Here is a 23,913-nt window from a genome sequence, read left to right as displayed (position 1 = left end):
GCAACGCACTTCCAGACGCAAAGTGCGCACTTACGCCCGAAAAGTGGTACTCTATGTAAACAAATAGTAAAGACGTTGATGTCACCTACACACGCACTGCTGCAGCTGCAGCCGGGCTATGTCATGCCGGTGCGTGTTTTCATCAACCGGCGAGAGGTACTGAATAACGCGGCCTCGTGCTCCCTGTTCGAAGCTCCGATTCTTTCAAACAGCGCGATTGTACGCTTGAAGTCGCCGTCCGTGCGCGTACACCTCTCGGAGGACGACAAACAGAGCCTGCTCGCCGAGCTGCGGGACGATCTACTGTACATTATCTATGAACTGGGGAGTCCGGGCGCGGAAGAGACGCTGCGCAAGTTCAAGATCGGGGGCCTAGCCGACTTCCGGGACATCGTGCGTGCGGCAGAGCAGGGTGATCGCCCGGAGCAGCCGATCCCAGGGCTGGATCTGCATACAATGACGTTCGAGAGGCTGGACAAGCAGCGTTTTCGGCTTCACTTCGAGCACAACTGGGTCGTCAATATCATCCTGAACGACATACGCAAGCTAGCCGTCTGGCGCCGTCTGCTGCTCTGCGATATCGCGCCAATTGGTGTACCCGCAGCCGCAGCGCCTGCGCCAATGCCAGCTGGCGCGCCATATGTGCTTTTGCGTGAGCGTCGCGGTCGCGTTTCGCCGCAGGGCATGCTACAAGAGGATGCCCCAGAGGGCGTGCCGCGTGAAGGGGACCTGAATGTGGAACAAAAGCCCGTACTGGACTATAGGTACAAAAGCGTGACCAACCTGGGGCCTGGGATAGAGATACACGTACTGCAGAGGCCGCGGCGCGTCCGTCCACGCTAAATGGCCGAGAGGTTTGTTGGGGCAGTCCGTACAAAATGCTAAAATTTGTTATAAAATTTCCACGGTCGATGCTTCGACGTCTTGGTAATACGGTGCGAGCCAACTAGCAGAGGGTGATACTTAAAATGTCGACGTTAGCTGAATCTATTGCAAAGAAGGCCCGTGTTGCTGGGAATGTGCTGAAAACCTTGAGCAACGAACAGCGGACTGGCGTGCTGCGTAGGATCCATGATGGGCTGCTGGCTAAGAAAGAGGATATTCGCAAGGCCAACGAGGCCGACTTGGAAACTGCAGCCCAGAACAATTTGGCTCCCGCACTTGTGCAGCGGCTGAATTTATTTAAGGGCGACAAGTTTGAGGCCATGCTGCAAGGAATTCTGGATGTTGCAGCGTTGGAGGACCCCGTAGGAAAGCTGCAAATGGTGCGCGAATTAGACGAGGGGTTAACCTTGTACAAGGTGACTGCGCCTGTGGGGGTAATGTTAATTATATTTGAATCTCGTCCTGAGGTCATCGCCAATATTTCCGCACTGTGTATTAAGTCCGGGAACGCTGGTATTTTGAAGGGCGGCAAAGAATCGGTGAACACCTTCCGAGAACTGGCTGCTGTGATAAACTTGGTTCTTGCTGAGAGCGAACCAGAGACAGGGGTTCCAGTCCACGCCGTGCAGCTAGTGGAGAGCAGAAGCGAGGTATCTGACTTGTTGCAGCAAGATGAATACATTGACCTTGTCGTACCTCGTGGGTCCAATGCGCTTGTGAAGCAAATTAAGGCGTCAACCAAGATCCCTGTACTTGGCCATGCGGATGGTATTTGCTCTATCTATCTAGATGCGGATGCGGATTTGGCGAAGGCTAAAAGAATTGTTTTGGACTCCAAGACTAACTACTGTGCTGCATGCAACGCCGCCGAGTCCTTATTGATTAATCCTCGCTGCTCAGGGTGGGAAGAAGTACTAGCACATCTAATAATTGCTGGGAACGTCAAGTTGCACGTTACTAGCGATGTGAAGGAGGCTTTTTTCGCCTACGCTGGGGACGATGCTGCCCTTAAGGGCAATGTTGTGGATGCAGAGGAAGGCGACTTCTCTAGGGAATTTTTGTCGCTCGATATTGCTGTAAAGTTCATTGACTCGGTTCAAGAAGCCGTGATCCATATCAATGAGCACTCCTCCAAGCACACTGATGCAATCGTTACTGAGTGCAAGCAAACCGCTGATTTCTTTTTGAAGGGTATCGATTCCGCAGGCGTTTACTGGAACGCGTCCACAAGATTCGCAGACGGTTTCAGATATGGATTTGGGACAGAAGTCGGCATTTCCACCTCGAAGATTCATGCGCGTGGCCCGGTAGGCCTTGATGGTTTAGTAACCTACCAGTACCAGGTTAGAGGCACAGGCCAAGTTGCGAGCGACTACATTGGTGCCGGAGGCGACCGTGCTTTTGTGCACAAGGACCTCGATCCGAAAAATGTGGCTTTCTGACTTACTTATCATAGATAGGTATAGAGAACCTTATAAACCGATTGAGGTTTAATGCATACATATAATTAATAATTTGCGCAGTTTTTAAGGGGCATTAATAATGAATGTCCTGTCCATATGCTCAAAGATCTTTAAATGGATTCATTGACGCATCTTGAAGCTCGCCATGCGTACCCCTCTTTTGCGTAGTATCATACATTCTTACAATACGATCCTGTCCGGCTTCCTCACTCTGGGAGAAAGCGAAGCCTCTTTGTTTTTTCATCCGCTGGACTTGTCTGACTTTTCTAATGGCTTTTTGGAACTGTTCAATTCTTGGCCTGTTATCGCTGATATCATACTTCTGCATTTCCTGAACAACATGATAACTCTCTGGAGTATATGTTCTTTTATAGTACTTCCATAGTAGATCTCGCAGAAGCGCTAGCACTGGTAGTACGTAACACATCGCCCAAAACGTAAAAGAGCCATAGACATGTGAAACTATACCGTAATATTCCTTTGAAACATTGAGCCCAGGAAGCAGGTATGCGTAAATTGGAAAGAAAAGCAACCAAAAGACTAACGAGCCAGGAATTGCTAGAACAGTGAACTTAGTCCATTGGTTGGTGATAAGTGCGGCTTTACCCAAAACGATTATAATACTCGTTGTATAAATGGCAACACCCCATACCCAGTGGTCCGCAGTTTCACCATGCATCGCTAACGCAGCCCCATAACGGTAAAACATTATCGAGCCAACAAATGTAATCAAGGAATGATAGAAACCATTGATAACCCACCCCCAGAATATTGTGACGGAAAAAAATTGTCCCTTCTGCCCTAAGGTGTATAATTGCGGATACCGATCTAGTAGTCTACTACTGACAAATTGGTCGAAAACACCTAGAACAAACGGAGGAGCAACAGTGAAAAACACATTGTAGAAGGTCAATGTCCAAGACTCCATGATTGACTGGCCAGAGAAGGCATTGTACAAGACGTACCAAAACTGTGTCATGTAGAGGGCAATGTTTTTGTAGAACGAGTACAGAATGGCTTGAGATATTCTTTGATAGGACCAAGAGCCATGTACTAGCAATAACTTCTTCAAATACTTGAACTGACCAAGAGCAAAGTCTGCGGACCGGGCAGCCTGCATACCTTCCATACCACTGATACCAACACCGACGTGTGCTGCCTGAATCATACTAACATCGTTCGCACCATCGCCGATAGCTAATAATAGAGATTTAGTCCTACGCTTGACCATCTTCACAACCAGAGCTTTCTGCAACGGAGAAACACGACAACAAATAACCGCACGACACATTTTCCCAATCGCAAGCAAAAATTCCTCTAAATCTGGTTCTAGTGCGAAACCTAAAGATTTTCCATCAATCACTAGAGCTAAAGTATTCATATCTTGTTGCGATATCTGGTGATCATTGATTGCTCTCAGTTTGTCTATCAAGTTGTTTCGAGTGGATTCCTTGGTATCTTCATTGACAATTAGCAGGTTCATATCCTCACTCAATAGTTTACAACTCATTCCTATATTAATAGCTGTTTCCTGACGGTCACCTGTCAGAACCCAAACTTTGATACCTGCCTGCTGTAGAGTATGTATTGTTTCCGGCACCCCATCTTGTAGTTTATCCTCAATCGCCGTTGCTCCCAACAAGACAAGACCTTTTTCAATCATCTCTGCCACCTTATCTAGCTCTTCCGACCTATTATGCATTGTAGTTGCAGCGGCATCATATAGTTTACTCCATTCTTCATACTCACTTTCTGGTATAGTTCTTGAGGCGATACAAAGAGTCCGCAACCCTTCCGCAGCGTAGTCCTCAAGATGCCGCAATGTTGCGGCAACGTATGGATTGCTAGTGGCAGCCAGTCTCTCCAATATCACTGTGTCAGCGCCCTTGCATAAAAGCCTAATAGAGTTATCTGGGAACCGGAAGATCGCACTCATACGCTTCCTTGTCGAGTTGAATTCACAGATATTTAGCAGTTCATAGACCACTTCTTCAGTAATATCTTCCCTGAGTATAGTTACGGAATTTGGCTTACGGATAATGAATTTGTATCCAAGGTCAGCCGCACCCTGCACTAATGCACCTTCATCTGGAGATGCAGCTTGGTACTTGATCGAGCCATTCTCCTGAAATTCAGGAATGACCGTATGGCATATGGACAATAATGTCAAAAATTCGTCAATTATAGCACCATCTCCAGAGCCTGGAGTGTGCAGCAGCTCATGCATGTCATCATACGTTCTGTAACCAACTTCAATGCCTTCATCGAATGCAGCATCTTTGTCCTCTGGGATTGATTGAATATAGCAGCGGCCTGCTATAGAACATGATTTGAATTCCATTACGTTCTGCGTCAAAGTACCGGTCTTATCGCTAAAAATATACTCAATCTGGCCCAGCTCTTCAACCAAAGAAGAGGTCCGAACTACAGTGGGCATATTTGACTCTTCGTGAAATAAATCCAAGTCTGATGCAATCATATAAGCCTGATAATACTTGATCATCTCCACAGTAACAAACAACGAGATAGGAACTAGGTTGGAGAATAAAATCCAGAATGTCAAGATATTTTTGAAGAATAGTGCAACCATGTTAGTCCCCTGCAGATATAGGTAGCTTAGATTTTCTTTCTGGTTGTACATGACTATCAGGTTGCCGAACGACGAAATCAGAGACAGGCAAATCAGCACGCCAAACAGCGCAACAATTTGTAGGTTTATGACCCTTTCAACAGCAGTTCTTTTAATGGGAGTGGCTGTTGCATTGCGCATTAGCTTGGTTTCATGCCCTGTAAAAATTACAATACCGAATATCCACGCAGTGTTCCTCAACGTGGCACCCCGTAAAAGAATTTGATCAGGAGACAGCGGAATACGATTATTATGCAGAATCATGGTACCCTCGTAAGTGTATAGACTAGTGTTGGGCTGTTCAGATAAGATCTTTCCGCGCATCGCACTCAGTTCGCGAACATCCAATATCTTTGAAGTTTCTGGCCTTGCTTGTTTGATCTTGAGGTTCGTCTCTCCATCGAGGTTCGCAGTCTCAATGTAGCAGAGACCCTCTGGTTCGGAAGATGAAAGGACTATCAAGTCCGCCGGAATGGCCTCTTCAGACCGGACACGGATAATGTCACCGACTGCTATATCAATCCACTTTTTCGAGATAAACTGCCCCATCTCGTCCGAGTACACATCTGCCCGGGAATGGTTCAGTTCTTTATCGGAGTTCGACCGCTTAAGGTCTTCCACACTTTCTTTAATAGCAGAAACCACGAGCACAACTATCAGCGTGCCGATTGTAGTGAACCTGTTGGTTGGAGTGACATTCGGAACCTGTTGTATAATGGAGGTGAACAGGAAAAAGAGGTTAGCGTACTTGGAAAATTCTTGAAATAGAAACTTGGGCAAGAAGGTGGCAGCGTTGTACTTGGTGGTAGAGATATGGTTGTCTCCATATCCCATGGCGCCGTTAGCCCTACGTTCGTTGATGTAAATTACCCGCGGTTCTCCCGCACCCGTATCTGCTGCTGCAGGCTTCCTTAGCACATAGTGGTCAAACAGCGCCTTCAGATTGAACTTATTTCGCGAACGCTGGTAGCGGTCACCCGAGTGCGTGTCCCGGTAGTCTTGCATTTCAAAACTTTGGTACTGGCTATTCTCCGTACCTCGCCCCCCTACCGAGTCGCGCAAGCCTCCCACCAGTCGCTGCCAGCCGGAGGGCTGCGGCACGGACAGGCGGTTCGCGGACGCCAGATACCGTTGCTGCCCGCGCTCGTCATCAAACGGGTTCTCTATGAGGTCGTTCTCAATGCTATCATCATGCCTAAACGGCGGCTCATCGTCTAAGTCTATCACCTCTTGCGGAAACCCTGTCCGTTGCATCTGCACAAGATCATCAATTCCTGAATCAATAATCGGCCCAGATCGACTTCCGCTGTCATTTACCGGCCTTGCGGGTTCCGGGGTATACCTATCATCTAGAAAGTCGATATCAAAAAGAGTTTCCTCGTTATGTTTATCGCGCGAACCACTCATAACGGCCACTCGATATAAGTTGAGTGTCTTGGTGACGCTTCCCTAGAAACTATTTCCTTATAGCGACTCCACTACGTACAATGTGTGGTTAAGCTTGCTTCCTGTTATAATGTTACAAGCCTCTAAGAGGCTCCGTTAACTGTGATTTACACGTTTAGAACTGGCCAGGGCTATCCGCGTAATGCTACGAGTGGCGCTTTATCTATTCCTCTAGGGATGATGCTGCAGTTAGAGTAGACGCTATTTTAGTATACAGGATGCCTTTTATGTGTGCTGCGGTCGGGAGTTGCATTTACTGTGCAATGTCCCGTTCATGCCGAGATTCTTCTTCGTACTCGATCTCAACTCTAGGGCGGCGCTTCTTAGATAGAGGACCGCGGGCTGCCTTAGAGTCGCGGTCCTCTGTGTCGCTGGCTTCGCTGTCGCTCGCTTCGCTGTCGCTGTCGTCGCTGTCCTCAGAAGCGTCAGAAGCGTCGGAATCGTCGAGCCACCTCTGGAGGTCCTCCACCTCGACCAGGTCGTCCTCGCCATCGTCCTCGACATATTCCACCTCGCCGAGGTCGCTCTCCTCGTCCTCGTCGTAGTCCTCGTCCTGCTCCTGCTCCTGCTCGACGTGGCCCATGACCCGCTTCCAGATCTTTTCGTCGACATTCAGCGGCTTGTCGCCATAGGCGCCGCTCTTCAGACGGTCCAGCAGCTCCTTCTCGATGGCCTTCTCGATCTTAGCTGCGGCGAGGGCCTTGCGCTCGCGGTTCTCGTCCCGTCTCTTGACCTTGGGCGCGACGCCTACGTAGTGTCTCTCCTCCTCGCGCAGCGCCATGCGGCGCTCCGTGATCATGACCTGGGTGAGCTTTGTCAGCCGCTGCTTGCACTTATGGATCAGAAACTTGTTCCAGAACAGCAGATGCTCATCTATCTGCTTGAGGGCCGTGCTGTAGTTTTTGGACAGCCGGATGCGCTCCCACAGTTTCGCCGGCGTGTGTGCCCGTTCTACCGTCTTCATATACAGGTAAAGCTTCCCATCCACCTGCTTAACCGTGGCGTATTTGGCATTGGCTAGCGGGCAGGAGGACCGATTGCAAAAGCCTGTGACGTTATATTCATTTCTGCAGAAGTTCTGGCCCTTGTCTGTCTTGATCTTGTACGCACAGAAGTGTTGATTGATAACTTGCCAGATGATTTCGTCAGACATGGGTAACGGCGGCGCTCCTTGTACTATGCGGTAACTGTGCAGAGCTTCACGAATCCATCTCATCGCATCTATAGTTCCTAATGTTGAAAAATTTTCAAAAAAGAAACGGTCACGTGATGCTTATTTAATCAGCCAGCGCTCGAGCCCGCCCGGGCTCCGCCGATTGAAGATCTACGACACAGTGCGGATGCTCCTCTTGCGCTGGTTCCCGCGCCGCAATGTGGCTCTCCCGGACTCTCATGTATCTGCCACTGTAGCTGAAGAGACGCCGAGTTAAGACCTCTGCATGGAGTGTGCGTCAAACCCGCGCACTGGTAAATCAACCCTCGCCGTCCCGTGTGAAAGCCCGATATGTTCTTTGTATAGTTTGTGGCCTTGCGGCGACCCTGGTGGCCAAAAAGATACACGAGTAGGGTATAGGACGTCATCTCGGGATAGTGTTCGAATGAGCAGGATAGTCACGGACTTGGCAATGCTTGAGGGTGTCCTCTCAGGCGCTACCTCAGCCGAGCGCCTGGTGCTACTACGGATATTCGCGCAGTACGAAGGTATAGAACCTTCCGCACAAGAGAGGGCAGCGCCTCTGCTGTGCTTCAGGACAATCCCGTACTTTGGAACTGCCACTGAGGAGGTGAGGACGTACCGCCTGGCGATCGACGAGAAGACATACTACGCGAGGTTTATAGAGAGGCTACCGCCGTACCAAGGGGATATCTTGGATCTGCGATGTGGCGTGATACATGGAGAGGTCGAGATCATGCACATAGATGTGGTTAGCATGCGGGAGCTTGCGAGGTTGCGGAGCTTTCTGGCGACTGAGGACGGGCAGCAGTTCATGAAGTTGACTGGCATCGACTAGCGGTCACCGCAAGCGCCGAAATTTTCACTGTCAGTCCATTTGCAGCGACACTACTGAGCACTTGGGCAGATGTCGTTACTCTGGAGATTTGAGCGCAAAGCACTGAAGTGGTTCAGGCAGCGGCGATGCCTCCACACCATTGGTGAGAATGATCTAGTGATGGTTCGGTCGCTATCGCGGCCTGATGAGAGCTACCATTTGTCGAAGCCGTTAGAAAGCGGGAAAGTTGTACACACTGCCAGAGGAACCATACTGCACGAGCAGATTATTGGCAAGGAGTGGAGGACACTGGTGGAAGCCGGGCAGGCGAATGGCGCCAAAAATACATATAAGTACATGCTCTGCAAGCCAACGCTGGAAGAATACATCGTCAACCGGCGGCGTGAGGCGCAGCCTATCTACCCGCTCGATGCGTCGTTGATTGTTGAGCTCGCGGATATTGCAGCTGACTACCCTGAGATGGTAGACGCTGGTGATAGCTTGCAACCGATGTCTTTAGAGAGCTACTTGCGCGAGACGGGCCGCTCGGACAAGCTGCCGGTTATGCTACCGAAGCAGCTGGAAGGGAAAGGCCAACTTGACAGACACATTGCAACACAGCAGCACAGCGCGTTTAACAGTCTAGGATGCGTTGGGAAGCGTATCACGAAGCAACGGCCGCTGCAGTATCTGGAATGCGGTACCGGCCACGGGTCATTGACTTTGTACATTGCAAAGGCCTTGCACGCGGCAAACGCCTTCTACGATGGAAAGGATGATAGAACGCGCGGAGCAATTCTGCATTCCCTTGACCGTAACGAGAAGCATCTGAAGGTGGGAATGGAAAATGTGAAGCAGTTCCGGAAAGGCCTATACTGGGCCGACGTAGAGTTTCATCTTGAGTCAAACGGTCCAAACGGTTGGCTGGAAAGCCCTGCGGCCGAATACTACGGTGGGCGTCTGGGCCGGAGCGATAACCGCGGCTTTCTAGACGGCGCCTTTCTCGATTTGCCCTCGCCAGAGGATCACCTTGCAAAGCTGAGCGACTGTATGGCCATCAATGCACCGATCATCGTATTCACGCCTAGCATCATGCAGATATGGGACTGCGTAGAGAGGGTTAAGGCGGAAGGCCTGCGACTTTCCCTCATAACCGTGTATGAACTGACAGCTGGCTCTGGAGGCGGTGGTATGCGCCAATGGGACCTCCGTAGATCCCTCATCAAGGAAACCGGCAAAAGCGGAATGGTTGTACGGCCCAAAGTTGGGGCGCGCGTCGTGGGAGGTGGTTTCGTGGCCGTCTTCCGCCGGGTTCCCAGAAAGTAGCGCCGGACACTCCGGAAGCTCGCCTCCAATCCAAGTATCTGTAAATAGGATCGCCAGTTCTCCATACTAGTATACATAATGCTATATTATCCGGTAGACCTTACATATCTCGCCCTTCAGAACGCAATTTTCTTGGCACTCCTCTTCTTGTTCTTCAACACGATCTTCTGTTGCTGCTGCTCCTCCTCCTCGGATTCCTCCTCGGATGCGTCCTCCATCTCCTCGTCGCTGTCGCCCATCTCCGCGTCCTCGTCGACGCCGGCAGCAGCGCGCTCGGCCTGCCGCTGCAGCTCCACCTCCCGCATCTTGAGTAGCTCGGGGTTGGACTCCACCAGCTTCTTGTCTCTGAGGAAGTCCTTCTCGGTGTTGCCCTTCATACGGTTCTTGTAGAATGCACGCTCGCGCTTCTGTCTGATCTCCTCAATCCGCGTCATCGCCTTGAGTGTGGTCTCCACGAGCTCTCTGTTGTACCTCACTGGCACATTTCTCCGCTGAGCAAATGTCAAAGTGGAGTCCACTGCCAGCTCTTTGCCAGCTGCCTTCCGGAAGGCCTTGGTCCACTTCAACTTACGTGGGTTTCTGCGCTGCTTGAACGCCTTGTGGCACTTGGACCGGCAGAACCGAAACTCCTTGGCGTCATTACGCACAAACATGATTCCGTGGCCCGGATAAACGGGCGAAGAGCAAAAGTGGCAGCTATAGATTCTCATTGGGCGCTAAGGAAGGCTGGAGTTCGCAGAATCAACGAGTGAGAAATTCTACTTCTCTCATGTAATTTTATCGAGAGATGAGCTAGGACTTTTACAAATTTTTCTGACTGCCAACGTTTCTTTTCTGAGCCTCGAGCCTCGATCACAGTTTACGACAATATGCGACCGTTAGATCTCGAGCTCTTCATCAGTAGCAGCAACCCGACTGCACGCAAAGATACAGGGCCTGTTCGCAGCTTGCGATGCACGCTGCGAATGCGGCAACTCGGCCGAGGCGGCAGACGGCATAATGCAGGCCCAGTATGTGTTTATGTAGATGGCCGGTGGCCCCGGGCGTAAGCGGTGGTTGACTGCCAAAAAAATTTTCCTGCTCGTGATGAGCAGAAAGAACAGTAGTGAGCTCGAGCATATACGGCCGAGTCGTAGAGCCTCAGAGAAAGAGCATGGCACCACCTACTATCGAGATCCCGCAGCTGCCCATTCCAGGAGAGGACAACTCGGCACACCCGGCGCAGCAAATCCGGCTCGAGCAGGCAGCTGTGCCTCAGCAGAAGCGAGGCATGGACCTATACTTCGACAAAGTGGTCGACTTCGTCGGCGAGCACCCCGTTGTCGGCGGAATCGGCGGGTTTGTCGCCCTATACGCCGCAGCAGGGCTGTGGAGGGCCGTCAGCATCCGCATGAACGGCGGCAAGGAGGCGACGAAGTTCCTGAAGGGGGGCTTCGACCCCAAGATGAACACGAAGGAGGCGCTGGCCATCCTGAACCTGACCGAGAGCACGCTGACGAAGAAGAGGGTCAAGGACGTGCACCGGAAGATCATGCTCGCGAACCACCCGGACAAGGGCGGATCGCCATACCTTGCCACAAAGATCAACGAGGCCAAGGACTTCTTGGAGAAGCGCGGAATCCGCAAGTAAGCACGGGACTTGGAGTCGTAAGTACATGTACATAATATTGAATTGTTGCTCTCACACCAGGTACGCCCCTGCCGTCAGAATGTCGGCCTCGCAGGAGGGGCACTGCGGCGTGACGTGTGTGACCTGGTAGTCAAAGCAGTCTACGTGCCATGCAGCCCAGCAGCCGCCCTCGTCGCGGCGCTTGGCGACGCAGCCCGTGCAAAGGACGCCCTGTGCAACAACGTGCTCGCACGTGCTGCAGGGCATCAGCATGTGGTTTTCCAGCAGGTATTCCTCCAGTTCAACCAGGAACCGCAGATCGAAGCCGTAGCTGCCCTCGGCCGTACGGTAGAACCACTTCAGCTCGCACAGGCGTGTCAGCAGCCGTTCGATGTCGGAGGACGCGAGCTCCGCGTATGTCAGCAGCGTCTTCGCGCGTTCCGCGTAGGTCGCGCGCTGAGGCAGGCGGCAGGGCTCCCCCTGCCACGCGGCCAGCACGCGGTCGACCTCACGTTCCGCTGCAGACCCGGCCTGCTCGCCCGCCGCTTCCAGTGGCCCCAGCGTGCCCACCTGTGCGATCGCCCACTTCACGAACTCCAGCTCCGCAGGCCGAAACGTCGTCGCCAGCTCCGCCTCGCGCGACGCCCCCACGTTCACATACACGTAGAAGCGCCCGCCCTCCGCGCCTGCCTGCTCCCCCGCGTACCGCCGCCCCAGCGCGTGAGTCACCCGCTTCACCTGGTACCCCAGCCCCCGCAACCGCACGTTCATCTCCGTTACGTATGTCCCCAGCTCTCCCCCGTCGCCGCCCAGCGCGCCCAGGCACTGTGCCAGCACTTGCTCGTGCACCGCCCCCCGCGCCCGCAGGATGCACTGCAGCAGCAGCCGCCGTCTATCGTCGCGCGTCGTCTCCGTCATTGCTCTCCTGCGCCCCGATGCACGCAAATCCGCTCTCGATGCCTTTGGCCTGCCCCGGCTTGCGGTGTCTGGGGTGATTGCCACGATGCTGACCAAACTGACACATTTGCCAAAAGAAACGCCAATGCTCTCTCGACCGAAGTCTCACCGCTCTCGTCGACCTCACCCGCCGCGCCAGGTGGGCTGACGCCGCTGCTGTCGCAGCCTATCCGGTAGGGCTTCACGCCTTCCTGTGCTCTCCACCTACTGCAGAACCTCCTGCCTTGTTATATAGATTCTCTAAATCTCTACTAAGGCCTGCGCATGACCCAGGCGTTATTAAGTAGCGCCCTCTTCACCGCGCCAGGCTATTCATTTCTTTTATTGTTCAAGCGTTAAGATTCTCATACTAGGCTGGAAAAATTAGTGGTGGGCAAGCATCAAAAGTGGGTTCTTTTATCACAGCTACCTAGACATCTAGCACAAAGAGAAAAGGAGGCAGGCAGCGGATAAGAGGTCCGAAGTTATCGTAGGGAGTTCAGAGAAGGCGCAGAGGAGCTATATTACGCAGGTCGGTACACAGGGCAGTGGATTAAGAAGGTAGCGGTGAACTCGGGACAGGCTAAAAGTTCATATGGGAGAACAGCTCACGGTCAGAGGCGTGGTATCGCCGCTAACGCCTGCCACAACACAGCGGGTAGTGCACCAGCACCGCGGGGGCTCTGGTGGGTGCAGGAAGATGTGGATGCGGCTAGAAACGGCGGGGGGAGGTGCGGAGACAGGCGGGACCATCAATGAGGCAATCGCAGTGCCATTCGATGAGGGCGACACGGTGGACGACCTTAAGGTGGGTTTGCTACAGCGGCTACGACAAACGCGATGGTCGCAGCAGCGGGATGGGACATGCATAGCTGTGGGGTTCTATTGCCGCTGCACGCACGCGGAGAGCGTTGCGACGGCGCCGCCGGGCCTTGTGGCACCGCAGGCTCTGCGCGCCGGGCGCTTTGTGCCGCGGTCGGGCACGCTGGGCGGGCAACTCACGGACGGCGACTCGGCGGGGCACGACAGCCCGCAGAGCCCGCAGGCGGCAAGCAGGATGCAATCGCCGTCGTCTCTGCAGGGCCTGTGGTGCGGGCAGACTACGCTGCCGCCAGCGGATATTGAGCCAGTGGCGTACATAAGTGCACGCGGCCTCCTGGAGACGACGCATAACCAGTTTGTGTCCGCGCACGAGCGACCGCAGTTTCCCGCGCAAGATCGATTCGATCGAAACAAGATATTCGGCAGCGGCGCCCGGAGGCGTGCCTGGAGCGGACAATCCATGATACCTCCAGGAGGGAGCCCCTCGCCGTCGCACTTCCACCGCCAGGCGCCACCCGTGCACGCACATAAGGTTCTCTTCGAGCCCGATGTGCCCGTGTCAGCGATTTCCCAGACCATTTTTGGAGGTAGCCAGAGAAGCCGCGAGGCACTTGTGGTTTTCTTTGACACTGTTCCCAGTTGTTTGCCCCTAGAGTCGCCGGTTTCATCTCCTGTCTCGTCCCCGGTTTCTAAACATAGCTCCGTTCGCGGAAGTCATCTTACCCTATCTCCAGGCCCCGCGGCTTCCAGCGAGCTCACCGGGCCGCCCCATCTCGACATGCCATTTGCCTACCGCCAGAGCTCAGATGAGCTGCATGCGAAACTCGATACAGAACTCTTGGCCAACCCACTGCTTCATAATTTGCCACCGGTAAAGGAGAACTTTAAATTGATAACTGACATAGAGCAGTTGCGACAACTCTCTAGCACGATGGGACACAAGCTAGGCAGCCCTTTGCGGCAGGCCATCTTGCTTCTACCCAAGCACATTCGCGAGCACGTCAAAACAGAAGAGGATGGCAGCGAGACACAAATCCGGCCGTCCGAGCCTGTCCCGGCCGCCACAAGCTCTTCGGCGCCCGCGCCCGCGCCCACGTGCGATTCGTCTTCGGGTTACTTTTCGTTGGAACCGCCTGTAGGCGCGTGCCCGGGGTTTCAGAGTGAACAGATAAACGCCAGGGTTCCCGGCAGCAGTGCTGAAGACGCACTTTCATATTTCTCTGTACATGGGGACGCTAACTTACGAGACGCTTCCGTGCCCTCCAACCAGACACGTGATCGGGTGTTCCCGAAGATCAACGTACTCATTGTCGAGGATAATATCATCAATCAAGCGATTCTCTCATCTTTCCTAAGAAAACATAAGATCAGTTACGAAATAGCCAAGAACGGCGTTGAAGCAGTGGAAAAATGGAGAAAAGGTGGGATACATTTGATTCTAATGGACCTACAGCTGCCTCTCTTATCTGGAATAGATGCTGCAAAGCAGATACGGAACTTGGAACGCGCGAACGGTATATGTGCGTTCCAAAAACATTGTGAGGCGCGCAGCCAAGAAACTTACAGCGAACTCAACCGGGCGAAATTTCGCGCACCGGTGATTATTGTTGCACTGACCGCTTTTTCCTCGCATGCTGACCGCAACGAAGCGTTGGTGGCGGGATGCAACGACTATTTAACGAAACCTGTCAATCTGGATTGGTTGAGTAACAAAATCACGGAGTGGGGCTGCATGCAGGCATTGATAGACTTCGATGGCTGGACGAAAGGTGAAAGCCGGATGACGGACAACGTTCTCCTCAAGCCACAATTGACAGCGTGCCGCTCACACAACTCCGTGAATAACTCGATGTCCGCAGGCGCAACCATCACCTCGCCGGCGTCTGGTGACGCCACTGCAACTCCAGGGACCCCAATCGGCACCCTGGCTGCAACTATGATCCCCACACCTAATCCAATGGCAAAGCTTGCCGATACTTCAGACAGCCACACACTGGCATGTGAATGGAAGGAGAACTGAGCGCAGATCCGGTCTAAGACCAGCGTGAAGTCTTCCTTTTTTATGAATTGATGTTTTACACTACAGATCGTCCTATTCCAGACTGTTAATCTAATACTAAAACTGGGCAGGTAATAATAGTAACAGCACACTCTGTAATGACTCGAGTACTATACTGTATTTACAACTTCCTCTTCTATTTAATTTCTTAAACCTCTGTAATGGGTCGCTGACGCTGACGCGGACATCTCAATCCTGTCCGGGTAAGTGGTCCCCTATCACTTTACGGTCAGGTCATCGTTAAAGCTCGAGCTGTTGTATAATACAATAAACTACTGCCACCGAGGCAAGCCAGTGCTCAGACGAGATATTTCATTATGTCTGAGCAGCGGATATTTTTCAAGTACTCGGCTAATGAGATTCGAGCAGACTTGAGGCCTCATGATGGTATAAAGAGGCTGAAGACTGTTGCTGAGAAGCGCAAGAATGGACTTAGAAAGCTTATGGCTAATCTGATCATGGGTCAATATGCAGAGATGGTAAATTTGTTTCCAGAGGTAATAAAGTTTCTGGCAATTGAGGATGAGCTGGAGGTGAAGCGGATCTGTCATTCCTTCCTGGTCACACTGGGTCCTGCGAAACCGGGCTTACTTCGCGAAGCGGTAGCTATACTATTGCGCGATCTTGAGCAAAGTAAAAACGAGCAGATCCGGCTGATGACATTTCGGACACTGGCAGCTCTTCGTACCCCTGAATGCATAGACGAGACATTTAAGTTTATAAGTTCTGCCCTAGTAAAGAAGTCCTCTACGAGCATGCTGAAAGCGGTTATTAACACGCTACCTCAGATGGACTGTTATGACCACGAGCGCACCCTGGGGCTACTGGAGACTCTTTACGACCTTCTGGAAGTAGCTGAAGGGCCTCCGACCGTGTTGGTCGCGACACTGAACTCTCTAAAAAAGATCCACGAACAGAACAAAAATATGGCGCCGCTGTCCATTAGCAAAACCGCATGCTACAACCTACTACTAATTTTGACGAGGCTCAATGAGTGGGATAAAGCGTTATTGCTCGATTGTTTGTGTATCAGCTATGCTCCGCAGTCACACGCAGAGGCTCATTCTTTGATAGAAATGGTTGTCCCTCAACTGCAGCATGCTAATACCTCGGTAATTCTGAACTGCCTGAAGCTAATCACATATGCCAGCAATTACGTATCATCGATTGAGCAAAGTCTCGTAGCCAAGATCTCCAATTCTGTGATTGCACTTTTGGATAAGCCACCTGAACTCAAGTTTTTGCTGCTACGGAACGTGATTCTGCTTTTACTCTGTCGTGGTTCATCATCTCTTGAGCTTGAAGCTTCATACTTTTTCATCGAGTATGGGGACCAGGTCTATATCAAGGACACCAAACTTGAAATCCTGTACTTACTGGCTACAGACGATAATCTCCCTTCTATCTTAAATGAGTTGAAGCAGTATGGCACCGATATTGATATTCAAATGTCCAAGAAAGCGATACGTGCCATTGGGAATCTCGCTGTGAAATTGGAGAAACAAGTTAAAAGCTGCGTATCCGTACTGGTCGAGCTCTTGGAATTTGGGGTTGACTACGTCGTGCAGGAAGTGATATCGGTCATAAAAAATGTGATGAGGAAGACTCCTAATGACTTTGCATATATTGTACCAAAGATACTTGAGCATATCGAGCAAGCGAAGGAGCCTGAGGCCAAGAGCTCTATTTTGTGGATTATTACAGAATATAACGAAACGGTACCCGATAGCGAAGCATTATTGGAAGAGTTTGCATGCTCTTTTAAATCTGAGCCGCTGGAAGTTCAGTATATGACCCTCAACTGCATTGTGAAACACTTCGTGAGAAATCCATCAAAGGAATCCGAAAAGTTATGTATACAGGTTCTTAAGTGTGCTACGAATGAAATTGATGACCCCGATTTACGAGATCGAGCGTTTATCTATTGGAAGATTTTGACAGCAGCGCATCAGGGAGACGGGGCCTTGTTAACAAATGAGGATATTAAAGAAATTGTAGATGGTGAGCTTCCACTTATTGTCTTAAATAACAAGTTGGAGGAACAGGTAATCGAGGAATTAGAATTGGGTATAGGGACGATTGCTTCTATATACCTAAAGCCAGCTTCTCAGGTATTCCGTAAGTGCCAGCCAAAGACTCTTCCAAATAGGTCGGCCTTGAATCCAGATCGTTTTCATGTTAAAATAGTCAACGAGAACACCGATCCCGGTAAACTGCAACCTCCTGTCCGCAAACCATTATCGCATAGATCTAGCACGGGTGCACTTGGTCGGATGGATGATTACAGCACGCCCGCCGAAAAGGTAAACACTTTGCGCAAGCGTAGTTCAACTATGCTATTGACGAGTAGCAAACTTACGCGGAAGCCAACAGAGCTTGCAAAGCGGTTTTCCATTAAAAAGCCATTTTGACTTTATTCGCAAAAAGCTGCGCCAACGCGCTGGTATCATATATTTATGTACTTACATTAAAAGAGCAGTATCTTGACAGAACTCTTTTCACGTAGGAAAGTTTTCAGAAGCTTACATAGTAGCATACCATCATCTGATGTGAAAATGCTATTGGTCTTGGGATCCAGGTAAGAGGCGTCCACGATTATATCCAGCTTTTCCTTTCCACTAAAGAGTAGTGCGCTTTCTTCAATAATCTTCGCCATTCTCCCAGGGGTTGACAGAAAATACTGTACGTTCTGTGATGGAGTATCCTTTTGCGCTTTACCCTTCTTCTGGGAAGACTTCCCTTCCTTATTTCCGCCTCCAAGAATTTGGTCCAATCTAGCCAAATCATCTTTCAATTTGTTCTTAGAAAAGAGCTTCACAGCATTTGATGAACCACCCAAGCTTCTAAAAACGTCTGCAACACGAATGTTCGATGTAGAGAGGACTATGGCTCTAGGTGCCTTATTGAACATTTTCGCAAAAGTAGGGAAGTTCGCCAATGTACGCTCTTGTGTGAAGCTCTCAGTGGAAATAAAATCAGATTTCTTAAAGTAAAGTTCCTCTAATTCTAGGACACTCATGTCGGGATTCTTCTCTCTTATTAGCTTACTGAGATAGTCGACTACCGCTTCTGGGGATTTCTGAGGCAACTCTTTCTTTTGCTCCTTCTCGAATTCCATCTTCTCCATCTTCTTCAAATGGGATTTCGATTTGGACAGCTTTTTTTGTCTCTTGCTCAGATTGCTGCCCTCGTCCGCAACGTCTTCCTGCTGCCGCTTCAATGCAGGTACTGAGGCGTCAGCTGTAGCCTCATGGCCAACATCAATGTTTTCTATCTCTTCCACATCTGAATTTACAGATTCATCAATGGATTCAGCAAACTCATAGGCAAGTCCGTCGTCCAGATCATCAGCGTTTGGTGCCATATTATCTTTAGGAGAAGCGGTTGGGTATGAATAGGTATATACGATTGGGCTGCAATGGTACTACATGCGATGAGCTACTCATCACTTTGAAAAACCGTTCTCCATATAGTTACCCGGATATGATACTTTTATAACCGAAGCTAGAGCCACCTTTCTGCAGACGTTTTAAACAGAGAACGGGGGGGACCGCAAATATGGTCTAATTCTAACCAGGATTGATAGATCCAGCCTCTATCATTTCGCCGATCCATGTGTCGTATTGGTTTGCATATTTTGGATATATCCCACGGGGTGAAAATTATTTACACTGGCAGGAGGTGCCACTAAATGGTATTAATGCATAATTCCGAATTCGGCCGTCTGAGAGTCTTACAACAGGATTTATATTTCCAATTTTACTAAATACTCTTCGTAATATGGCACGTGTCAGTTGATAAGTGCTGTGAAATAGAGCCTATTTGGACATTCTCAGACAGGTTTTAGTTAATTTCCGCACGTATTTTGCTGAGAAGTTTAGTATTCAGCGACAGGGTTTCGGACAGCCGCGTCACAAGCTCCACAAGAAGCAAAATACGCATGTGCGTTTGATAATATTATTTAGTATTAGGTATTTCATAGAAGACTAAATTTACCATTGCGCCACGGATGGAGTTCTTCTACATCTGTGTCTGTGTCCCCTAATAGCATGGCGGAGTATTTTTGCCAAGAACATCCTGATTAAATCACTGCTGCACTAATTTGTTAGAGACAGTGTCAGGCTGTAAATTCCAAACGGGCATCAGTTCATCTGTTGCTCGACACTGGCGTCTGACGTTTTTCACAAAGAAACTATGATATATATAATGAGCCCCCAGTTTGTTCCAATCGAAACCGATTTGTAGCATTGCTCGATCAGTTACCGCGTGCAATAGAGCAAAAATGCGTTTTGTATTTTCTTTGCTCTGTATATTAGAGCTTCTAGTCTATGTTCACGGGGCGATAACACCGTCTTCATGGATTGACGATCTCGGCCTCAGCCGTTCCATTGATATTGGCAGGCTTTATGGCAAAGCTAGAAATTATTTATCACCTAAGAAAGAACGACTGAAAGATGATACCCCATTGAAGAGTGGCAGAGATGGCGGGGGTAAACCTGAGACTGTTATCAGTCCTCCATCGCACACTAAAGGCTCTACCTTGTTTGCTGAGCGTTATACGGTGCACCACAAGGAATTGAAGGCTCAATATCGTAAAGATTACCCTTTTGCAGCTATAGTTGACACCTTTTTCGGCACGGAAGCCGGTGGGCACATGTTTCCCGGGACAGCATTGCCTTTTTCTATGTGTAAAATGGGCGTTGATGTCATTGACACTGCACGAACCGATGCGTACGCTGGGTACCTCACAAATGGTGAAGTCGTCGGCATATCACTACTTCATGCATCTGGGACTGGAGGCTCTCCGACCTATGGAGTCGTATCTCAATTACCTATGATGGCACCATCTGTTGGGGCTATAGATATTTCAAGGCAGATTGGTTTCCAGAGAAGCACGACGGATAGTGGTCATGTAGGTTATTACAAAGTCCGGCTTAACAATTCTGTTACAGTCGAATTTTCATCGGGAGAGAGGTCTGGCTTGTACAAGTATAGATTTCCCTCTGCCAGTGGAATGCGGCCAACTGTGATGGTTAATGTCACGCATCACCTTCACAGTTTCGGCAGGCCTTGGTGGACACAAAACTTCGAAAAAGGATACATCCAAGTGAACAAAGACATGCGATCATATAGTGGGAAAGTGGTCATTGCCGGAGGCTGGTCAGACCCTGGAGCATGGACGGTGTACTTCTATGGAATTTTTGATCACGCTGCTACGGGAATAAGGGCGTTCCAAGGAACGAAGTCAGTGAATGGCTTGAAGATTAATTTGGTTAACGACCAGAATAAAAACTTTGGAGTTCTATTTGAGTTTGCCGAAGATGTGCGAGTGTTAAAATCTCATGTTGGAATAAGCTTTAACAAAGACGATGGGGTCGAAGTGGCAAAGTGGAATATAGTCAGAGATATTCCCCCGGAGCATAAATTTGATCTTTCTTGGTCAGTTGAAAATGCCCTTAAGCGTTGGGATGAGGAAGTCTTCAGTAAAACCATACTATTCCCAGCAAATGAGGACCCAGTGAGTCTAGAGTTATTGCATAATGCCCTTTACGGAGTCCATCTAATGCCAACAGAGAAGTCGGGGCCAGATGCACCATGGGAAACAGAAGAGCCTTATTACGATGACTTCTTTACCATATGGGATACTTTTAGATGCTTAAATCCTTTATTCAACTTCTTCAATCAGGAACGTGGTGCGGAGATTGTCAGAAGTTTAATAGAGATATGGCGGCATGAGAACTATATGCCTGACGGTCGGTCTGGGGATCGATCAGGACGCACTCAAGGAGGTAGCAATGCAGATATTGTCTTAGCAGACGCATATGTCAAGCGAATTGGCGGCCAAATCAACTGGGAAGATGGTTTTAAGGCTATGAAGGCGAATGCTGAAAATATTCCGCCATTGATAATAGACCCTATGGCGCCGGATTCTACCAACAAGTACGGACGGGGAGCCTTGAGTGATTGGCTTTCGCATGGATATGTTACAAATAGATACTCTCGCTCGCTAACAAGAACGATGGAGTATGCGTATAACGATTTTGCTTTGTACCAGGTCGCCAAGGGTCTAAATAAAACTGAAGATGCAAAACGCTACTTGGCACGTTCTACAAACTGGCAAAATATCTGGAACCCACGTGCCCATATTGCGCGCTACAACTACAGTGGTTTTATCCAGCCTAAGGACGAACGCGGGAATTTTGTGGCAAACAAGTACTCTCCTCTCTCGTGTTCCGGGTGCTACTGGTCTGATGATGCATACGAAGGCAGGCCCGTCGAGTACGGCTGGGCAGTTCCTCACGACATGAAGACCTTGCGCGGTCTAATCGGAAACGACTCTGTTTTTGTCCAACGGCTCGACGACATGTTCGGGCTCTACGGCGACTCACTCGCTGACCTAAGCAACGAACCGAGCTTCCTCACGCCCTACCTCTACAACTACGCGAATCGGCACGACCGCACGGTGGAAACTATCCACTATCTCCTACAGAACAACTTCAAGCCAGGCCCCAAAGGCCTCCCAGGCAACTCAGATGCCGGTGCCATGCAAGCGTGGCTATTTTTTGCGCTCATCGGGTTCTATCCTGTAGCCGGCACCGACTTGTACCTCTTATCCGCGCCAAAGTTCTCCTACCTCAAATTCACCCGGTTGCCGAACCTAGGGGAGGTCGAGATTATTGCCCATGACTTGTTCCCTAATGGCAAGCGTACATCTGATGCCCGGAACATATATGTGAAGTCCGTTGTAATTAATGGCTTCGAGCTAAACCGGAACTGGGTCTATCACGAAGAGCTTTTCAGTGAGCACGGTTCAAAGTTGGAGTTTTATATGACAGATAAGCCGGTTGCATGGGACAAGAATGGTCCATATCCGCCTAGCTATGGCCACTTAGCGGACGCCAATATTGCTCTTTAGCTGTGCGCCAGCATGGCGACGGACGTACGATATGATCATCAAATACGTATCACCGAACTATGACACTCTCTATGATAGATGGCCAGGGCCAGTAACTTAGACTCCTGCTGTACATAATATATACATATTGTTAGGTGATATAGGGCAAGGACATGGATTCCAGAAGTGCCAGTGAGTCAGACGAAGATGCAATTACTGCGGTTTCAGGAAAGCGGAATCGGGAAGGCGTGCGGGTCAACCCTCAGGCCAGCGGGAAGAAGCAGGTGCGAATAGCTGATGAAGGCGAGGAAGAACAAGACGAGCAGGAGGACGAAGAGGAGGACGTGGACGAGGGCGCAGAGGGCAAGCGGAGAAAGAAGAAGAAGCTGAACAAAAACCTGCAGGGTGTGAACGGCGGATATGCATGGGAAGACGAAATCCAGCGAAGCTGGGACCTGGTTAAGGTGGACAACGAGGGGAACATGGCCGCGCTGGTGGCGAGCATCATTGAGGCGCGCAAAAAGCGGTCTGCAAACAAGGACATCACCCCCTACCAGCGCGGCATCATCCGGACGATGATCCTAGTGATCGACTGCAGCGAGGCGATGCTCGAGCGGGACCTGCGGCCCAACCGGCACGCTATGACGGTGCAGTATGCGATTGACTTTGTGCACAACTTCTTCGACCAAAACCCAATTTCCCAGCTGTGTATTGTTGCCATGCGGAACGGTATGGCGCAGCTGGTCAGCCAGGTCAGCGGGAACCCGCAAGAGCATATCGAGGCGCTCAAGGCCGTCCGCAAGCAGGAGCCAAAGGGCAACCCGTCTTTGCAGAACGCGTTGGAGATGGCTCGCGGACTGCTCCTGCACGTGCCGTCTCACTGCACGCGCGAGGTGCTGATAGTGTTTGGCGCGCTGTCGTCCACGGACCCCGGCGACATTCACCAGACCATTGCCTCGCTTGCCAACGAGCACATCCGCACCCGCGTCATCGGCCTCTCCGCGCAGGTCGCCATCTGCAAGGAGCTCTGCAAGCAGACAAACTACGGTGACAACTCCTACTACGGTGTGATTCTGAACGAGACACACTTCAAAGACCTTTTTGCCGAAGCCGTCGTACCGCTACCCGTCAACAAGATGAACAAGGGCTTCACCCTTGTAAAAATGGGGTTCCCCACGCGCATATTCGAAGACACGCCCTCGTTCTGCACATGCCACTCCCGTCTCGTGCACGGAGGCTATTTCTGTCCGAACTGCAAGAGCAAGGTGTGCTCCCTGCCCATTGTCTGCCCATGCTGCGACCTAATGCTCATTCTCTCGACCCACCTTGCGCGCTCATACCACCATCTAATGCCACTCAAGGTCTTCCAAGAACTTCCCGTTGACATACAGTTTCCAACCGAGAACTGTTTCAGCTGTCAGAAGAAGTTTCCGAGGCTGCGGAACTACAAGACGCAAGATCTACTCACAAGCTCGCGTTACCGCTGTGAAAACTGCAAGTGTGATTTTTGCATAGATTGCGACGTTTTTGTGCACGAAATTCTACACAACTGCCCAGGATGCGAGTCCAAGGCTGTCTTGTAGCTTGATAAATCTGACCTATGAACGTGAAGCCTTGTTCTCCGACCATATGGTCTAGAAAAAGAAACGATAACATGGATTTGAAAAAAATGTTTGAGCTTCTGATAGTGATATCCACCATAGCAATCTTGAGTAACCCCGGCATATAGGACTCTTTACCCTTACTATCCCCAATCTGAAGTCGGCATTTCCGACTAAGAAGCCCGTAGCACACCTCCTCTGTTTTTGGGTCGGCGAGAAGATCACCTGCGTCAACTGCGGGCCGAGCAAGT

At 50.5% G+C, this 23,913-nt stretch overlaps 14 protein-coding genes across 14 annotated transcripts; 9 read left to right on the top strand and 5 right to left on the bottom strand.

Moving 5' to 3' along the window:
* Positions 1-78: 78 nt before the first annotated feature.
* On the top strand, positions 79-843 carry SAW1 (DNA-binding protein SAW1; the record flags this gene model as incomplete). Its single annotated transcript, NM_209801.2, has 1 exon — positions 79-843. One exon carries the CDS (start codon positions 79-81, stop codon positions 841-843), a length of 765 nt encoding a protein of 254 aa, NP_984448.2.
* Positions 844-968: 125 nt separating this feature from the next.
* Positions 969-2,327, top strand: PRO2 (glutamate-5-semialdehyde dehydrogenase; the record flags this gene model as incomplete). Its single annotated transcript, NM_209800.2, has 1 exon — positions 969-2,327. The coding sequence occupies one exon, from the start codon at positions 969-971 to the stop codon at positions 2,325-2,327; it is 1,359 nt and encodes a 452-aa protein (NP_984447.2).
* Positions 2,328-2,448: 121 nt separating this feature from the next.
* DRS2 (aminophospholipid-translocating P4-type ATPase DRS2) lies at positions 2,449-6,384 on the bottom strand (the record flags this gene model as incomplete). Its single annotated transcript, NM_209799.2, has 1 exon — positions 2,449-6,384. One exon carries the CDS (start codon positions 6,382-6,384, stop codon positions 2,449-2,451), a length of 3,936 nt encoding a protein of 1,311 aa, NP_984446.2.
* Positions 6,385-6,676: 292 nt separating this feature from the next.
* MAK16 (ribosome biosynthesis protein MAK16) lies at positions 6,677-7,639 on the bottom strand (the record flags this gene model as incomplete). The annotated part of the gene is made up of 1 exon (NM_209798.1): positions 6,677-7,639. The coding sequence occupies one exon, from the start codon at positions 7,637-7,639 to the stop codon at positions 6,677-6,679; it is 963 nt and encodes a 320-aa protein (NP_984445.1).
* A 223-nt stretch (positions 7,640-7,862) lies between these two features.
* Positions 7,863-8,435, top strand: AGOS_ADR348C (ADR348Cp; the record flags this gene model as incomplete). Its single annotated transcript, NM_209797.1, has 1 exon — positions 7,863-8,435. One exon carries the CDS (start codon positions 7,863-7,865, stop codon positions 8,433-8,435), a length of 573 nt encoding a protein of 190 aa, NP_984444.1.
* A 69-nt stretch (positions 8,436-8,504) lies between these two features.
* On the top strand, positions 8,505-9,740 carry AGOS_ADR347C (ADR347Cp; the record flags this gene model as incomplete). Its single annotated transcript, NM_209796.2, has 1 exon — positions 8,505-9,740. One exon carries the CDS (start codon positions 8,505-8,507, stop codon positions 9,738-9,740), a length of 1,236 nt encoding a protein of 411 aa, NP_984443.2.
* A 116-nt stretch (positions 9,741-9,856) lies between these two features.
* Positions 9,857-10,450, bottom strand: RLP24 (ATPase-activating ribosome biosynthesis protein; the record flags this gene model as incomplete). Its single annotated transcript, NM_209795.1, has 1 exon — positions 9,857-10,450. One exon carries the CDS (start codon positions 10,448-10,450, stop codon positions 9,857-9,859), a length of 594 nt encoding a protein of 197 aa, NP_984442.1.
* A 443-nt stretch (positions 10,451-10,893) lies between these two features.
* Positions 10,894-11,370, top strand: PAM18 (Pam18p; the record flags this gene model as incomplete). The annotated part of the gene is made up of 1 exon (NM_209794.1): positions 10,894-11,370. The coding sequence occupies one exon, from the start codon at positions 10,894-10,896 to the stop codon at positions 11,368-11,370; it is 477 nt and encodes a 158-aa protein (NP_984441.1).
* A 51-nt stretch (positions 11,371-11,421) lies between these two features.
* NSE1 (Smc5-Smc6 complex subunit NSE1) lies at positions 11,422-12,267 on the bottom strand (the record flags this gene model as incomplete). The annotated part of the gene is made up of 1 exon (NM_209793.2): positions 11,422-12,267. The coding sequence occupies one exon, from the start codon at positions 12,265-12,267 to the stop codon at positions 11,422-11,424; it is 846 nt and encodes a 281-aa protein (NP_984440.2).
* A 613-nt stretch (positions 12,268-12,880) lies between these two features.
* SSK1 (mitogen-activated protein kinase kinase kinase SSK1) lies at positions 12,881-15,127 on the top strand (the record flags this gene model as incomplete). Its single annotated transcript, NM_209792.2, has 1 exon — positions 12,881-15,127. The coding sequence occupies one exon, from the start codon at positions 12,881-12,883 to the stop codon at positions 15,125-15,127; it is 2,247 nt and encodes a 748-aa protein (NP_984439.2).
* A 356-nt stretch (positions 15,128-15,483) lies between these two features.
* On the top strand, positions 15,484-17,577 carry APL1 (Apl1p; the record flags this gene model as incomplete). Its single annotated transcript, NM_209791.2, has 1 exon — positions 15,484-17,577. The coding sequence occupies one exon, from the start codon at positions 15,484-15,486 to the stop codon at positions 17,575-17,577; it is 2,094 nt and encodes a 697-aa protein (NP_984438.2).
* Positions 17,578-17,633: 56 nt separating this feature from the next.
* Positions 17,634-18,530, bottom strand: CMS1 (Cms1p; the record flags this gene model as incomplete). The annotated part of the gene is made up of 1 exon (NM_209790.1): positions 17,634-18,530. The coding sequence occupies one exon, from the start codon at positions 18,528-18,530 to the stop codon at positions 17,634-17,636; it is 897 nt and encodes a 298-aa protein (NP_984437.1).
* A 918-nt stretch (positions 18,531-19,448) lies between these two features.
* On the top strand, positions 19,449-22,082 carry AGOS_ADR339C (ADR339Cp; the record flags this gene model as incomplete). Its single annotated transcript, NM_209788.3, has 1 exon — positions 19,449-22,082. The coding sequence occupies one exon, from the start codon at positions 19,449-19,451 to the stop codon at positions 22,080-22,082; it is 2,634 nt and encodes an 877-aa protein (NP_984435.3).
* Positions 22,083-22,234: 152 nt separating this feature from the next.
* SSL1 (TFIIH/NER complex subunit SSL1) lies at positions 22,235-23,644 on the top strand (the record flags this gene model as incomplete). Its single annotated transcript, NM_209787.1, has 1 exon — positions 22,235-23,644. One exon carries the CDS (start codon positions 22,235-22,237, stop codon positions 23,642-23,644), a length of 1,410 nt encoding a protein of 469 aa, NP_984434.1.
* Positions 23,645-23,913: the final 269 nt, after the last annotated feature.

Source organism: Eremothecium gossypii, chromosome IV, assembly GCF_000091025.4.
Source record: "Eremothecium gossypii ATCC 10895 chromosome IV, complete sequence".
NCBI lineage: Eukaryota > Fungi > Ascomycota > Saccharomycetes > Saccharomycetales > Saccharomycetaceae > Eremothecium > Eremothecium gossypii.
This window is presented reverse-complemented; position numbering and strand designations above follow the sequence as displayed.